Genomic DNA, 17,168 nt, shown 5'->3' on the forward strand with positions numbered 1-17,168 from the left:
TTTATTCACAAGAATTTCCTCATAGATTTCCTTCCTAAACTTTAGTACTTGAGTAGCCTACCATATTTCATCAGAACTACTCATCTTAGAATACTTAAAAATCCTATAAGTACATGGAAAAGGACCATGCATAATGTTCACCCCCTGCAGTATTCCCTTTACAGTTTATGCATACAATTGACAGCAGTTCCTTTGAAAATGAATGGAGGTTGTAACCTGTTTGTGAACCCTGAACAGCAGAAACACTGGTCTTTAACAGCCCTTAGAGACGAGTCAAACAGTGGGCTACTCAGATTCACCACATCCTTTTGTTGTGGGGTTGAGCGAATGTCAAGGCCAGCTCAATAAGTCTTTATCTTGGCTGAGGTATGTGTGTGTTTGTGTGTGTGTGTGTGTGTGTGTGTGTGTGTGTGTGTGTGTGTGTATGCGCATGTGTGTGTGTGTGTGTGTGTGTGTGTGTGTGTGTGTGTGTGTGTGTGTGTGTGTGTGTGTGTGCGTATGTGTTTGTGTGCCTGTGTGTGTGTGTGTGTGTGTGTGTGTGTGTGTGTGTGTGTGTGTGTGTGTGTGTGTGTGTGTGTGCGTATGTGTTTGTGTGCCTGTGTGTGTGTGTGTGTGTGTGTGTGTGTGTGTGTGTGTGTGTGTGTGTGTGTGTGTGTGTGTGTGTGTGTCTGTGTGCGTATGTGTTTGTGTGCCTGTGTGCGTGTGTGAAAGTCAGCCAGTGTATATGAATAAAAGAGAGAGGAAAAATAATGCCTACGTGCACATTCCTGTGTAAAATGCCCAGTGTCAACATGCATGTATGAAAGTGTGAGTCCATTGTAGGGACACAGTACAGTACAGTAGGCTACATGAGCTGTTTGGAGCGTCTGGAAAGTCCATTTGTGTGGCGGTCAGGATGCCAGTGTCTCACACAGGGAGGCCGCCTGTCTCGCCCTCTCCACTCCGCTCAGCACTGTCGCTCAGTGACTGACCCTTAATCAGAGGAAGGTTGTCTGATGTGAGCACAGACGGATAAATCACTCCTCACCCCCGGCTGCTATCTGGGTCACGCGTAGCCAGGTTGTCCCGTCAGCGGACTGGCCCTACGCCCGGTGGCCCTCCAAAGCTAACAGCCATGTGGTATGGAGCCCTTTGGTGAAGGAGGACCCTGCCTGCCACTGCCCTCTGGAGAATAGTAGTCCACATTCTGAGCATATCAGTATTTATATTGCCGTTCAGAGGCTCGGTTGTTGATGACCTGTATCATCACAATCGACAGACTTTTGAAAGACACTGACTTGACAAATCATTTTTTAATCTCCCATTGTATTTTGTCTTTGTTTCCTTCATATATAGATCTAGGCCAGCCTATATGTATATTCAATAGCATAGTGGGGAAAACCAATAGGCTACACACGTGTATACGGAAGCCCTAAATGGGCATGTCCGTTTAGGGCTTTCAGACGTAGGCCTATACATTGTTCTATAAAAGATAGTTTTTGGGTGGGCTAAAGCTACATTAAAACATACAATTTATGAAAAAATATATAAAAACATATTTGTACAGAAATAAATATGTTATGCTAGGGTAGCATATTATTTAAGGCTAACTGTTAACTAGGTTATTAGTAGAAGTTACCCCTCTCTTGATAACAGTCAAAAGAAAACATAAATATTGCTGTTATGTGGGTCTTCAAACAGCAAATAGTAAAAGGAGTATTAGAAATGGATACACAAATACAAGATTGATCGAGGTAGGCGAACACGTAGAATTGGTTAATGCAGCATGACCAAAACGTTTTTGTTATTGCAAAATTCATGTACTTGTTTTATTAAAATAAATTATATATATATATATATATCTGTTTCTTTAAGGATAAACTGTATTAATTTATTTAGTATGAAGTATCGCCAAAATGTACAATAATTCCTAATAGGCTCAGTTATTTTCCACCAATGGCAATAAAAAAAGTATCCCTTCATGTTTGCCATCAAACAATTAAAGCGGATGCTGTTAAGAGAGAAAGAGAGATTAAGAAAATAAAAAATAATGTGAAAACAGTCGCCAAGCCTCTGATTGTAATGCCGTGCAGCCTAATTGAATAATGGTCCTATCAGTGAACAAGTGGGAGTGTGGAGTGATTTACCGCACAGAGAAGCGTGCTTATCTCTCCCTCTGTCCCATGCAGGAAACACTGGGATGTCACCAGGCAGATTAAAAGCTTGGCACAGCTGATAGGGAGCGCTCAAAATGGATGGGGTGGGGACCTCTGACTGTTGTGTGAGGGCTTTTAGAGGGGAGGGGACAGGCGGTGGTGTGACCTTATGAGTCCTGTTTGGCAGGGATTCATTCAAAACCTGGGAATTCCACTGGAAGTTAAGAGGCGGAAAAAAAACGATCATGTAACTTGAATGGAATTTTGAATAGTAAGCATATTTTTGGCTCAGTGTCTGCCAAGCCAGAGTTTTTTTCCTTTATCTTTTTTTCAGCTTACAATAAAATGACCTCAAAGGAAATATGGAATTCATCATCATTATTTAAAAAAAAATCTGGCAGAAGAAGAGGGAGTGATGTTTGGGTGCAAGAAAAGTTTAAAGGATATTTGCGGTATCAGCTGCCTTGCCTTTAATTAAAGTGAATGTTTTAAACTGCTGTTGGTCACAGTGCAGCTGGATCCCTTATAATTGAATTCCTGACAGCTGCAAATGCTTGGAATCTTAACCAGTTCTTACAACGGGCTACGAATCGAACTGGGCATTTCAATTCAAATGATAACTACATACTGTACATACACTGGGCCTACATACTACTTGACTTTTTCATAAAATCAAAGCAAACTGCTGTAATTTTCTGTGTAGCCACCTTTGTGTTTTTCCCCTTTTAAACAGGAGCTGACTGGAAGAGACTTTGCCTCTGGAATTGAAGCAACATAATGCAGACGCAAGAGAGGTGTTTGATGGGAACACAGGCAGACAGATCTGTAGGAGCAGCTGCATAGAGGACGCTGGGCCAAATATAGAAAGGGGACAAGGGCTAAAACATATCACAAATTTTTTCCCATTAACAGCATGGTTTGAATCTAACTTGGCGCCAATTAGTTGCAGTATAGGCGCAAAGGCTTAAAAATAGAGCTTGGCAGAGGTGACAATACACCCGGCACGCAGAGGCAGATATCTCTGTCATGGCGGCGTGTGATTTCACATGTAATCATGTGTAGGGAAAAAATAAATAACAGTATTCATATCGTCAGCTGGTGCGTTGTAACTCTCTGACGTGGAAAGTAATGTGACAAATGCAGCTCAAAGCATTTGTTGCTTCTACCTGTCATGCTTCTTTGAGATGCAGGGCTTTGGCTCAGACCTATTTTCAGTCAGATTTGGGTATGTTTGGCAGGATCTGTGCTGCTGTATCAGTGTGACCAGCCGTTTTCACCCGCCTGGTTATAACATTTTCTTGTCTCTTATCTCTGGAGTGGAGGGCTGGAATGAGGGGCATGCGGGCTACAGGCCTACCTGTTTACTCTAAGGGCTTCCTCCGTTGTCACCCCCCCAGCTTCCTTTGACAGATTTTTCACATTTTTGTGCTGGTTGTTGTTTTGGGAACAGGACAGGTCATGGGCTCGGCGCATTGGGAGCCTCCTGTGGCATTCCTGAATGACTGTCTGCTTGGGCTTGGCAGGAATTCTTTCCTACACATATCGTCTCTTTCATACACACCTGAGATATTTTTACAGCTGTAAACTAAACAGTATGACAGAGTGTCATCACTTTATCCGTTTATACTGAGCTGAAATCTGATTACTTTTGTATATTCTTTTGATTCCTTAACTTCAGCTACAGGTTTACAGGGGAATTAAGTTATCTATGGTTCACTAATCCCCTCCACTACAGGAATAGACTTAGTTCAGTCCAGTTTTGGTTACTGTTATACAACTCGTGGTAGTTCATGTTAAATCATAAACATGACCTGTAAATGCCCCCGGTAATAGGGTTCACCCTAATCTACAGGACTCCACTACTCTGCTAAACCTAATTGTATTTAGAAGGAGAAAATGTATTTTGTGCAGGGAATATTAAACTTTGTTTGCAATGTAAGAAATGTCCATGTTACCAACTAACTACTCTCTGAGGTTGAGAATCCAATTACTTATGCAGGTGAATGTTCCTCCCTTTCATTGACAACAAGTGGCCTTTCATAAGGGTCCTGCTAATGAAGAGCCCCTTAATCCTTGTTATCTAAAGAGGACCTCAATGAGATTACAACCCTTCACAAATATTCCTACTGGACACCAATGTACCACCTGCTGCCACAAGTGGAGAAATCCCTGATCTCTTCTCAGATAACAGAACCTTCTGCAGGTGCCGTGTTGTTTGTCTTATTTAAGTCTCAAATAGGAGCAGAACGCAAGTACAAACACATTAAAAAAAATGCTGTCTTTGTTATACTGGAATACAACTGGTCCAACTCGCTCACAGTACTTGTGTCAGTTTAACAATAACTTCCTTTGTCTTTTTATATTTTTATTTATGTAAAATGTATCCTATTTCCTATAAAAAAAATTGTGTTTTAAGAATTGCTTTGATTTTACAAAAAAGACCCATTGGTAATATATTCCCAGGAGAAAACATCATTACAAATATGTACGTAGAATTAAGACATCTCAGGTCAAGATAGTGCACTTCTTTGTCCTGCTATGCTCTAGAGATGCATCCGTGTCACACACCTTTCTGAAGAGGATTTCCAAGTGCTGCACTTGTAGGGGAGATTAACTCTAAGCAAAGATTAAGCAAATTACCCATGATGGAGTCGCCCGAAATAAACTGTTGCTGTGCAGTGAGTTCAACAGCAGCGAACATGTAGAGCACGGAATAACATTTTATGGATCTTTTCAAAACGGTTGGATATTTCATGATGCCGACGTAGGTGAGTATTACATGTAATCCTGACATTCTTGTGTATTTGTTTGCTCACCGAGTTTAACTTGTTTACAGTTATAATCTGCATGTATGTATGTTTCACTTGCAGCACTAGAAATGCCATGAACATACATTTTCACCTGAGATTCTTTTGTTTGTGTGATGGTTTTCTAATCAACAGTTACTACAAATATGTATTCCTTCATATGAACATGAACAAATACAAATCTGATATCGGATTATTGCCAAATACCAATAGTGCTACTAATGCTGACTAATACATCTAAACCAATTTATATATATACATCATATCAAACTTGTATCACATTTAGAAGTAAAAAAAAAACTATTCCACTGAAAAAATATTCTGTAATTTATCATATATTCTTTATATGAAATTATTTTCTTTTAAGCAATTTAATGTTTAAAATGTTTTGATTGATTGATTTGAAATATCTTGAGAGATGAAAATGTATATGTGGTACTACATCGGATTTCTGTTTTTATAGATAATAACAATTCTTGAATTCTGTACTAATTGTAAATTATTTTTCAAAACTAAATAATCCTGAAATGTGGAATAAAACTATTATCATACCCTTATAATAATGCTCAAAGAAACAACAAGGGCAATACTGGTAAAACAAAGAAAAGAAGAAAGAATAGGCTGCTTAATATTTCCCTATAACTTGTGATGCTCTCAACTGTGGTGTTAAAACCCCAGGTATTCAAATAACTAAAGATTCACGTGGCAAGTTTCCCAGGAGTGAGGTCATGTCACCTGATGGCCACAGACCTAAGAAGTAAACAACATACTGTATGTGTGCAAGACGTCTTTAATTATAGAAGTTGTCTTACATAAGGTGTTTTGTTTGTGTATTTCCCCTTCTATTCTTCTTCTGATTATTTGTTTCTGCAGCAATGACAGCAATTGGGGTATTTAATACCACTTTCCTTAATATATAGGCTACATACTGTATATCAAATTGACCCGTTTTTGTACCATTTATCAGACAGAATATCCACTGAGAAGCATAAAGTGGAAAAATGTGGGTCTTCAGATAACCTTAAAGGTTTCTACTAAATATATAATTCCTAATGTCTTGTTTGCGCCCTCAGCTAACCAAAGATGATGAACGAAATGGGGCTTCAAAGAGTCATCCCAGACCAGTCATCAGGGACTGGGCACACCTATGGCACCCCACGCCACCCAAGTGTCATCGACCCTATCCTATCAAAGCGGGTCTGCTTCTACAAAAGTGGGGATCCTCAGTTCAATGGTCTGCGCATGGTCATCAACAACCGCACCTTTAAAACATTTGATGGGCTCTTGGACAGTCTCTCTAAAAAGGTTCCTCTGCCATTTGGGGTGAGGAACATCAGCACTCCTCGGGGGATTCATGCAGTCTGTACTCTGGATGAACTGGAGGATGGGAAATCTTACATCTGCTCTGACAGACGTAAGGTAAAACCTATCAATCTGGCACTGGCCAGGAAGAAGCTGCCGCCATGGTATCAAGCAAGGCCTGTTAGTTCCCGCCGTCGGACCGTGCAGCAGGCAAGGTTCTTCCCTGGTTGGAGCATCCACAAGCAGGAGCCGGTGGTTGGGCGCACACCAAAGAGGCTACAGGTTTTTCGCAATGGGGACACAACTGTAAAATACACTGTGGTGCTTCAAAAAAGGATAACTCCCACTTTTGAGTCCATCCTGGAATACATTTCGGACCTGATACAATTCCATGTGGTGAAACTACACACACTTGATGGCAGACGTGTGAGTGTTCTACTCAAAGCACATACAAGACCATTTAAATATATACTGTATGTATAATGTATTAATTTCACCTTCCATTCCAACAATAGTACTCAGATAATCAAACTTTTTTATTTTTTTTTATCAGTATCAATATAAAATATAACCTCATCTATCAGAACTATTTCCATAAAGTTTTAGACGACTATACTTTCAAACTGATATGAAGAGTGAAATTAATTGTTTTAAAGCCTTTCCAAAAAGTATGTTGATACTCTCGCTCTCTCTTAGCATAGTATCTTCAAATACTCTGCTAATATACAAGCTTCAGGTTTAAGTAGCAACCTTATCGACCCATGAAGGACTGGTTTAAATCTGGCCTGTAGATGACCGTCACATGAAGAGAGAAAGTGCTAAGCTCCTTTAGCACCTCACCGTAATACGCAGAAAGGCATTCTGGGATATTGCACTGTAAGGCTTCAGGTCAATATAGCTCACGCATATTCAGAGCCTGGTGATAATGTCATGTACAAGTTTAACAAATAACACATTAAATTCAGAATGGACATACTGTACATAAAAAGGCACATTTGAAATTATACCACTCCCTACCATCCTTGTACATACCGTATATACGTATATATTTTCTAAGTTTTCTACCTATTCTATCTAGCAGCCTCATAGTCAAATCATTTCTGTCTATTGCAGGTGGATGGTCTTCCAGGATTGATATTGTGCTCTGGTACTATAGTGGCTACAGGCAGGGAGCCATTCAAGCCTGCAAACTACAATGCACAGAAAGCACCACCTCCAACTATGCCAACTACCAAACGAATGAGTGTCAGAAGACTAAAACGTAAGTTTACATAAGTTTTTTTTCTTAAATATATATATATTGAATCTATGCAGTCATTTTGTTCCATGAGTTGATGAGGTGAAGTTTATTCTCATTCAGTTTCAGTTCAGTTTATTTCGATCACACAGATTCACAACATTATATACATAAGTAAAAAAAATAAAAACACAAAAATACACAAAGTTGTCATCTTAATTTATACATTGATTTCTTATAAATAGTATTGATCGAAAAGGTGTAGGCTGAAGCCTTAGCTTATTGCACCTACCCTTTTTACGTTATGTTTATTTATTCATTTTTCGTTGGTCCCTCAGGATCTTTTTTAATTATTATATATATATATTTGTTTTAATAATTTGTTTGATAGTTATTGTAAATATTATTGCTATGATTAATTCCTGTATATGTTAAACATATTACATGTAAAGTTATGACACAAGACGAAATAAATCCACAATACATATTCACAGTGCCATTCATGCCTCACTTTTATATTTGTTAAGCATCTTCTTTTTCAGTATTTTTTCAAATCTTTGTACCGTGTTACACGTTTTAATTTCTTCATCCAAGACATTCCACATGTTTACTCCTTTTACCGATATACATCTTTGTTTTACATTTGTTCTTATATTTATCTTTATAAACATGCACATTCCCCTTAGTTCATACTTCCCCCTATAGTTCATACTTGCTCTGTCTCATTAATGGAACTGTATTCATATGACACATATGTTGTGACTGCAGTAATCTACTGCTTGCATGGGATGGAGATTGGGAACGTGCTGAGGCAATGATATTACACATAATACCATAGATGACCTACATACACCGTTTATGTGAATGTCTGCTACTGTTCTTCATGAGCAATTAATAGTTTAATAGATTTATCTTTCTAACTTTTTTTCTTTTTTCTCCTTTCATGCTTCTTGGGTTTTCTTTTTCTGCCTATCCTTTTCAATCTTTGCCCGGAAATCTTTGGACATTCCTACTTCATTGCCAACTTGAATTTTTTTTCTTGTACCTGAATGGCTCGTTTGACTGACCGAAAAGGTAAAAAGAAAACTCTGTCATACTCTTCAAAGTCAAGGCAATTTTCCCCCTCATCTGAGATGTACATTGTGAATCAGATCCATAACTCCATAACAGAAAGTTCATGTGACCTACCCAGTAACCCCACAAACTCTGTCGATTTGGATGGGGGTTGTGTACTGGAGTCGTTAGCAGAAACTGAGGGTAATAACTGCCTTGATAATGGAGCTGGAGGGCAGGACTGTTCGCTACCCACGGACGACGACATTGAAAAGTCCTTTCGGGTGAACCAAGATGGTAGCATGACAGTGGAGATGAAGGTGCGCCTGACAATTAAGGAAGAGGAAACCGTCCATTGGACGACCACTCTGACACGGTCGAGTGTAGCCAATCAGCTTAATCAGACCTGTTTAACTGAGCCTGAGGCAGAGCAGGAGATTAGCTCACAAGAATCAAACTCAGTGAAAATACAAAGTCCTGCTGCCTCCAATGACACCATCAACAAGGACAAAACTTGGGACGACAATGATCAAGATCCACCATCCTCGTGCAATGGAGCTTTCAATGAGAGTAGTAACGAAGAAGATGATTTCAACAAACAGACGGGTGCGGTTTCCCCTTGGAGAGCTTCTTCTCCGGGACAAAAGCAAATAACAAAAAAGCAAACCTCTGTGGAGAGTATACAATCATTGTCCGCAGATGGGATACAGGAAGGTATGGTTGGTTCTTACTGCTATAGAGAGCAGACAGATTATGGAGCCATGACGGAGCAATACTGCATGGTCAAGCAGAGTAGCATCAGACCAGTGCCCAAACCTAGAACACTTGGCTCTTTGGACGCCAACAACATTAACAGCAGGAATGTATCTACATTCAAATCAGCAGGGATGACTGAAATCGTACATACTGAATCTGGCGGAGAGGAGGTCACTGAAACGTTCTTACATTTATACGAACAGCAGACCTGCAGGCCTGCTACCTCAGGAAGTGGACAGCTCTCCTCCTGTAATGAGTTTGAACTCGATCACTGCCGACCATCAACAGCTTCTGAGTCAATAAGCATCTGGAAAGCTGAGAGCAGGTCATTTACATCTGATATAACCTTGCCCTCACTGAAGACTGTTACAGTTCAAGCAACAAATGCTCCGCAGCACATTCCAAAGCATGCTAAAGGCAAAGACAAACCCCTAAAAAGAGAGGTCAATAATGATAAGAGGATCCCCTATAAACCCAAAGTGATCACAAAACGCGTTCGTTGGCTTAAGACACCTGGGAAAAGACCAAAAGAAAAATCTGCAGAAACAGGCGGGAAACGCAGGAAAGTAAAAACGTTCTCCAGTGCTGGGTTCATTAGGAAGATTTATGGGTCTAAATTGAATTCAACAAAAACTACAATAAAGCGTAAAAAGGGACCAACACAAAATGGAGAGAGGGGTCATATATCAAAGAGCTCGCAACAGTCGGATGATGAATGTATTACCAAAGACACAGAAACACCATCAGCAGTGATAGAAGATGCAAATGAGATAGAGAAAAGCAGGTTGAATGTTGGTCTCAATGAAGTAAGTCAACAACGGGGAATACTGACACGGCAGACATCAATGTATCAGGAGAAAAATAATGGAAATTATGTTAGCAAAAGCATGCCACTGCTTGCATTTAACACCCCCATCTCTGTCACTAATGAATATGTGGAAAACTGGCTGGAGAAATCCAATCCTAGCCCCACAGACCAACCAGTCGTGGAAAGTAAAGAACTAGTATCAGATACTCTTGTACAAACAGAAAATGGAAGGTGTTGGGAGTCTGAAAATAAGAATGTGGCAGAGGAGGTTAACTATTCGAAGGAGACATCAGAAATACAAACATGTCGATCTCTCAAAACTGACCCACAACCTCCTGAGAATGTGCTAGGAGCTTCTGTCAAACAAAGAATCAAGTCCTTTGAAATTCAACCCTCAAGTCCATCAATAGACAAAGCACCAGTCGATCAGCAAAATGTCCATACAACCACTACAATCAAAGAAAACAATAATAGTTTAGCTCAGAATAATATAGAAAAAACAAAGTCTTTCACAAATCACATCTGTTCTGGAATATATCCATCAGCTAATAATCCCTCAACAGAAATGCCATCAGGCAGTGACGTGGAAAATGAATCAAGACCTATCAACATCTCACTTCATGAAGCAACACCTTCCGATACGCTTTTAATGGAGCTACCACTACCACCACCACCACCACCTGTAGAATATACAGAGCTAGAAAACACTGAATATTGCATGATGGATGTTTCTTCAGTGGCAAGCAGCCCATTATACAGGCTCTCATCAGAGAGCAGTCAAATGTCAGATAATCATCCATTATCCCTTAGTCCTACGTCTGACAGGGCCATATCAACTACCGACCACACAATGGAAATGACAACATCAATTCAGACTGACATTCCTTCTGTGCTGGGGAAAGCACCATTACCAAGAGCTGCATCTATTAAAAGGGCCCCTTTGGTCAGTAAAATTTCTTTTGACAGGAAAATGTCTCTTAGAAAGGCTTGTCTGGATAAATATACTTTATGTAGTGATGCCACTTCAGAGACAACCACATTATCAACTCATATCAACAAAGGGGGTGATAATGTGCTGCAAAATGGCATCTGTTCAACAGGGATACAACAACCTAGTGAAATTCCACCAGACGAAATACAGCAAGCAAACAGCATCTTAGATTTGAATAGTTTGGCATATTGTACCTCTGCATCTCCTACTATTCCAACATCTGAAGAGAGAACGTTATCAGATAGTATTTTATCAAGTAAAGCTTCAACACTAAGTGATCTTGCACTTACGGAGCCAAAAAGTAATGAATCACCTGTTGTAATTGAAAAAGGGGCATCATCACCTAAACCCTTGGTCAAAAAAGTTAAACTTATGAGCAGTCAATCTCCTGAAAGAAAATCCCAAACCAAGAAATTCTCTTCTGAACTTCATCATAACTCTCCAAAGTTGTCCTCATCACAAAACCATATTCCTGATGAAACTATGTCACCTAATATTGCGATGAGAAGAGATGAAACCCCAAACGCTAGTCCCTCCACAGAGACAAAGCAGACACTTTATGAACCTAAATTGCAAGAGAGACGGTCTCCATACTCTCAGTCTTTGGACATAGTGTCACCATCTGTCAAACATAAGTCAAGTAGAAAGTTGCTCTCCAGAGATCTATCCTCAGACAATGCAACTGAGTCGACAAATGGGTCACCAAGGAAAACATTGTCCGAAAGAAAGCGTCAGCAAACACCACAGTCTACAAAATCAACAGCCGAGCTAGACAAAACACTTACTTCTATCACTCTCATGTCCTTGAAGGCTGATCAGAGTGATGACATTGAGGTGAACAAGACGGACAAACTAATAACAGATCAAGAGGAATCCATGAGAGAAACACAAATGCCACAGCCATTAAACATGGCAAACCAGCCAAACATGACACCTGTGCTTGAGGAGATTTGCTACTCAATTAAGTCAATTAGACATATCTCACAGAACAAACGTCCATCATGTCTGGAAAAGTCCAATAGCATGCCTGACTTCTCCTCTCATGTGGCCTCTACGTTTGGCTCTTCCACAAAGACTCTCCTTGCTTTCTTGTCCGTCATGACCCTTAAAGCAAGCCTAACTAACCCAAATATGGATCAGCTGAATGCAAACAATGTCAGCTGTGCCGAGGCTTTAAAAATGATTGATACTCTTAAGGAAATTGCAAGAATTGAAGATTCACACGAGCTAAAAGATAGTTTGTCAAAGTTACAACAGTCAGCTTCAACACATCTCCTGCAAAGTTGGAGGGGCTTTCAGGAACTCAGCGACACATGCAAGAGCCGCAGCTCAACACCAAATGCCCCAGAGCAAGAACTCGTAAACAAGGCTGAAAAAGACTGTGGCATCGATGAAAATGTTATTGATGAGATCATGGATAATCTTGGCATACCTAGGAAGCTCAAGGAAGAATTGTCCTCTTTTTCACTGGGTGTCAAAAGTGACAGTGACGATAAAGAAAATATGTCTGGCGGGACTATAGTTAAAATAAGTGAAAATAGTAACAATGATATTACTCAAGATGAGAAAGCATATATTGATGTGAGCTCCATCATTAAAAAATTCACTGACATTGACCAGCCTAAACAATCTAGCCGGGGTAGTATAACAGAGACTGTGAAGCACAAAACAACTGATCGGGCAGATAAAGACCAGGACAGCCAGTATGTGCAGAAATTGACCAAATGTACATTAGCTGAATCTGAAGAAAGGCAGCTAAACAGTACAGTATTGTTAGTAAAAGAGACTGAGGAGGGTATGCAGTCATGTAGCGATACAGTAAATAAAGAAAACCTGAGGAAGGAAAAACAGCAAAGCGACAGTGAAGATCAATCAAACCAAGAAAAGGCAAACATGATTGCAGTCAGCAGAATAGAAACTCAAGATAGTTTAACTTCTGAGGTAGACAAGCGAGACATGGAGGATCAGCTGTTGATGAACAGTGAGGAAAGTATGAGTATCCCTGAGAATGAGCTTAACGAGTCAAGGTCAGTACAGGAGGGGAAGAACATGTCAAGTGCATTTAAGGATTTAGAGCAGAAAGTGAACTGTGAGTTAAGTTTATCTAGCTCACAAGCAGGTGAGCAACTGGCAAATAGTACAGAAGAGGATTCAGAAGTTGAATGTGAGGAGATACATCAGGAAATCAGGGAAAGTGAGGAATTACCCATTTCAGAAAGTCAAATTGAGGAGAAAGACGACAAGCAGCAAAGTTCCAATTACTTTGTAGAATTGAATTCAAGGGAGACAGAAAGCATATCCAGCCCATATAGTGAAAACAAGTCTTTGTCAGAAGAAGAGCAACTAGAAGTTCAATTTCAGGAGCTGAGCAACAAAGACACTTTGTCTAAAACTGCAAGTCCATCTGATTTAGACCGAGAACAGCAGAGTCAAGCAGTATGTACAATCTTGAAACCAGAAGTTGATTGTGAGGAGATATTTCAGGAAAGCAGGGAAAGTGACTATATGTGCCACCTTGAAAGTCAAATTGAGGAACAAGAGGAAAAGCAACAAAGCTCTACTTACTTTGAGAAGCGTACTGTAAATGAGACGGAAAGAATATCCAGCACAGATAGTCTAAGCAAGTCTTCTTCAGAAGAAGAACTAGAGGTTGAATTTAAGGAGCTGAGCAGTAAAGAATATTCGTCTATCCTTGCCAGACTATCTCATTTAGAACAAGAACAGCAGAGTCAAGCAGTATGTAAAATCTTGAAACCAGAAGGTGAATGTGAAGAGATACGTGAGGAAAGTGACAAATCATCCATTTCGGAAAGTCAAGTTGAGGAGGAAGAGGACAAAAAAACAAGTTCCAATTACTTTGTCAAATTGAATTTAAGGGAGACAGAAAGCATATCCAGCCCAGAAAGTGGAAACAAGTCTTTGTCAGAAGAAGAGCAACTAGAAGTTCAATTTCAGGAGCTGAGCAACAAATACACTTTGTCTAAAACTGCAAGTCCATCTGATTTAGACCGAGAACAGCAGGGTCAAGCATCATGTACAATCTTGAAACCAGAAGTTGATTGTGAGGAGATATTTCAGGAAAGCAGGGAAAGTGACTATTTGTCTAACCCTGAAAGTCAAATTGAGGAAAAAGAGGAAAAGCAACAAAGCTCTACTTACTTTGAGGAGCGTAATGTAAATGAGACGGAAAGAATATCCAGCACAGATAGTCTAAGCAAGTCTTCTTCAGAAGAAGAACTAGAGGTTGAAATTAAGGAGCTGAACAGTAAAGAGTATCTGTCTAGCCTTGCCAGACTATCTCATTTAGAACAAGAACAGCAGAGTCAAGCATTATGTAAAATCTTGAAACCAGAAGGTGAATGTGAGGAGATATGTCAGGAAAGTGACAAATCATCCATTTCGGAAAGTCAAGTTGAGGAGGAAGAGGACAAAAAAACAACTTCAAATTACTTTGTAGAATTTAATTCAAGGGAGATGGAAGGAATATCCAGTGAAAACAAGTCTTTGTCAGAAGTTCCATTTCAGGAGCTGAGCAACAAAGACACTTTGTCTGAAAATGCTAGTCCATCTTATCTAGACCGAGAACAGCAGAATCAAGCAGTATGTACGATCTTGAAAGTTGAATGTGAGAAGATATTTCAGGAAAGAAGGGAAAGTGAATATTTGTCCAACCCTGAAAGTCAAATTGAGGAACAAGAGGAAAAGCAACAAAGCTCTACTTACTTTGCGGAAATAATATCCAGCCCAGATAGTCTAATGAAGTCTTCAGAAGAAGAAGAACTAGAGGTTGAATTTAAGGAGCTGAACAGAAAAGAGTATTTGCCCAACCATGCCAGACTAACTCATTTAGAACAAGAACAAGAGCAGAGTCCCGCCGGGTGTATGGTACTGAATGTCAGTGTTAATGATAGTACATGTAACTCAGATGAAGAAGTTCATACTATTGAATGTAAGCAACCACAGGTAATTCATGAGGAACGAACAAAAATACACAAAGTGTTAAAGGCTTCGATAGAAGAGACAGAGGAGGACAAGGTCAGCACAGACGACGAGGACCATCTTGCTTATAAAACTCACATTTGCGATGAGATAAAAAGTCAGAATAGAGTAGAAGGGGATCTTGGCAATTTTATAGAAAATCAGAATTCATATACCAAAAAAGACAGTAGCCATTTGATACAGTCTAATAGTTTATCAACGCATTATGAATTTAATGCAGATGAGGACAGTGGAAATGACCACAGCAGCTGTGAAGAACACTTTGAGATAGAGCAAATAAAGGTTGAAGATAAACAAATCAGCCACTCAATTGAAGAGGAATTAAATTACGATGAAAAAGAGTACAGCTCAGACGAAGAACATGCCAAAATGGACAGATACATTGAAGAGGACTGCACAGAATATCAGGAGGCATTGACAACAGACTGTGAAGTTACACAATATGATAAGGCTGAAGAAAACCTCAAGCAACAACCTGAAAACATTATATCCCCATCTGTCGCAAAGAGAATAATTCTTCTGGAAAAGCAAGTTGCTGATGCCCAGAAGATAAACGTTTCAACAGAAAAGTTTACCATGAGACGCTTCTCACAAATAAATGTCCCTCTTGAGTCGGATGTTGAGGATACACACTCTGAGTCTCAGTCAGCTCTTGGCAACCGATCAGCTCCTCAGTCCTCATTATCTTTTAGCTACGATTCTAGTAATGTTATAACAACAGAGCCTGAAGGCAACAGGGTCAGATCCATCAGGGAAATGTTCCTGGCAAAGTGTCCTACTGACATCCAGCACGAACATAGATGTTTCCCAAGCCCAAACGCATCACAGCTGCCCGAGTTGAGAGCACAGACCTCAGTTAGTGCTGGGTATCAATCTCAGACATCAAGTGAGCTGTCTAGCGGTGAAGATGACTCACCACGGAAAACCATCACTAAAGGTTTTGTGAGAAGAACAATAGAAAGGCTTTATGGCAAGAAAGACGCTAATCCTGATGAGGAGGCAAGTGAAAGGCCCCCATCTGTGATGGAACCAGAAAAGAAAGAATATTCAAGCATTTTTTCTCCCTTCCACACAGCCCGGTCCAAGGCAGTTTCTGAGTTATCTTACTTCAATTCAGCTCTTGCTCTGGACACATTAAGTGAATCAGCACGATGTCTTGTTTTTAATTCCCAAGTCGGGCCCATAAACAGTGCCCTTATTGATAATGGCGGATGGCTCCTTAAAGAAAACACAGTGATTAGAAAGTCTGTGTCAGACCCAGTTGGAATAAACAAACCCTTCACAAACTCTCCTCAGGACAAAGTCATGTGTGAGGATACAGAGGAGTGCTCCCCATATTCTCATTTCGACACAAAGTCTCAATTGGAAGACAAGAAGAAGTCCTTTTCAAGAAAGTGCACCTACTTTTCTTTGCCCCATGCTAGTGACTCAGAACCATGTCAGGATGAGCTGAGCACAGTTAGCAAGAGCATTGTGGATGGTGACAGTTTCACAGACACAAAGGTGAATTCAGAAGATACCAAAATGTGTGAAGAGAGGAACAGCATGCTGCCCAGTGGTGCCATTACTGGCTTTAAGATGATGGATAACAAAGTGCACCCGCTGGTAAAGATTCCATCTGATCGTGAAGTGGTAGATGTACAACCTGGGAAAGGTCAGGGTGCTTTGAACAGAAGGCTCGGGGAGCCTGATATGTTGGACATACTGTACAATTTCTGTGGTCAGAATTGTCCCTTCCTGTAAGGACTGTCTTTAAGCCTCTTAACAGACAATAACAAAACAAGGACTTTTTTAAGGAACTTGTCTAAAGAAGTATGTATTCTGGGGTACAGTTTAATTTAGTTTGTATCTTTAATGTCTTTTGTGCCTACATTTTGATGTTGCCATATCCGTGGCATTATTTTGTGAACTCATTTGAGCTAACTTCCAAATGTTTAACAATGTGTCACAGATGCAAGAACCAATGGATTCACCTTTTTTCAACCATCATCTTTGACCATGTGATTGATTTGTCCAGTTATGCTCTAGTTTAATGTAAATTCAGTAGATGTTTTTTTTTTAGGAATTGTGTATTTGCCGT

At 40.0% G+C, this 17,168-nt stretch overlaps 1 protein-coding gene across 1 annotated transcript; it reads left to right on the plus strand.

The window, feature by feature from the left end:
• Window positions 1-6,037: 6,037 nt before the first annotated feature.
• LOC307267691 (uncharacterized protein) lies at window positions 6,038-16,831 on the plus strand (the record flags this gene model as incomplete). The annotated part of the gene is made up of 6 exons (XM_080050073.1): window positions 6,038-6,670; window positions 7,358-7,505; window positions 8,556-9,615; window positions 10,924-11,170; window positions 11,900-12,569; window positions 15,309-16,831. 6 exons carry the CDS (start codon window positions 6,038-6,040, stop codon window positions 16,829-16,831), a joined length of 4,281 nt encoding a protein of 1,426 aa, XP_079906199.1.
• Between the last annotated feature and the right edge of the window lie 337 nt (window positions 16,832-17,168).

The sequence above is a fragment of the Ammodytes marinus genome, assembly GCF_949987685.1.
Source record: "Ammodytes marinus genome assembly, chromosome: 21".
Taxonomy (NCBI): Eukaryota; Metazoa; Chordata; class Actinopteri; order Uranoscopiformes; family Ammodytidae; genus Ammodytes; species Ammodytes marinus.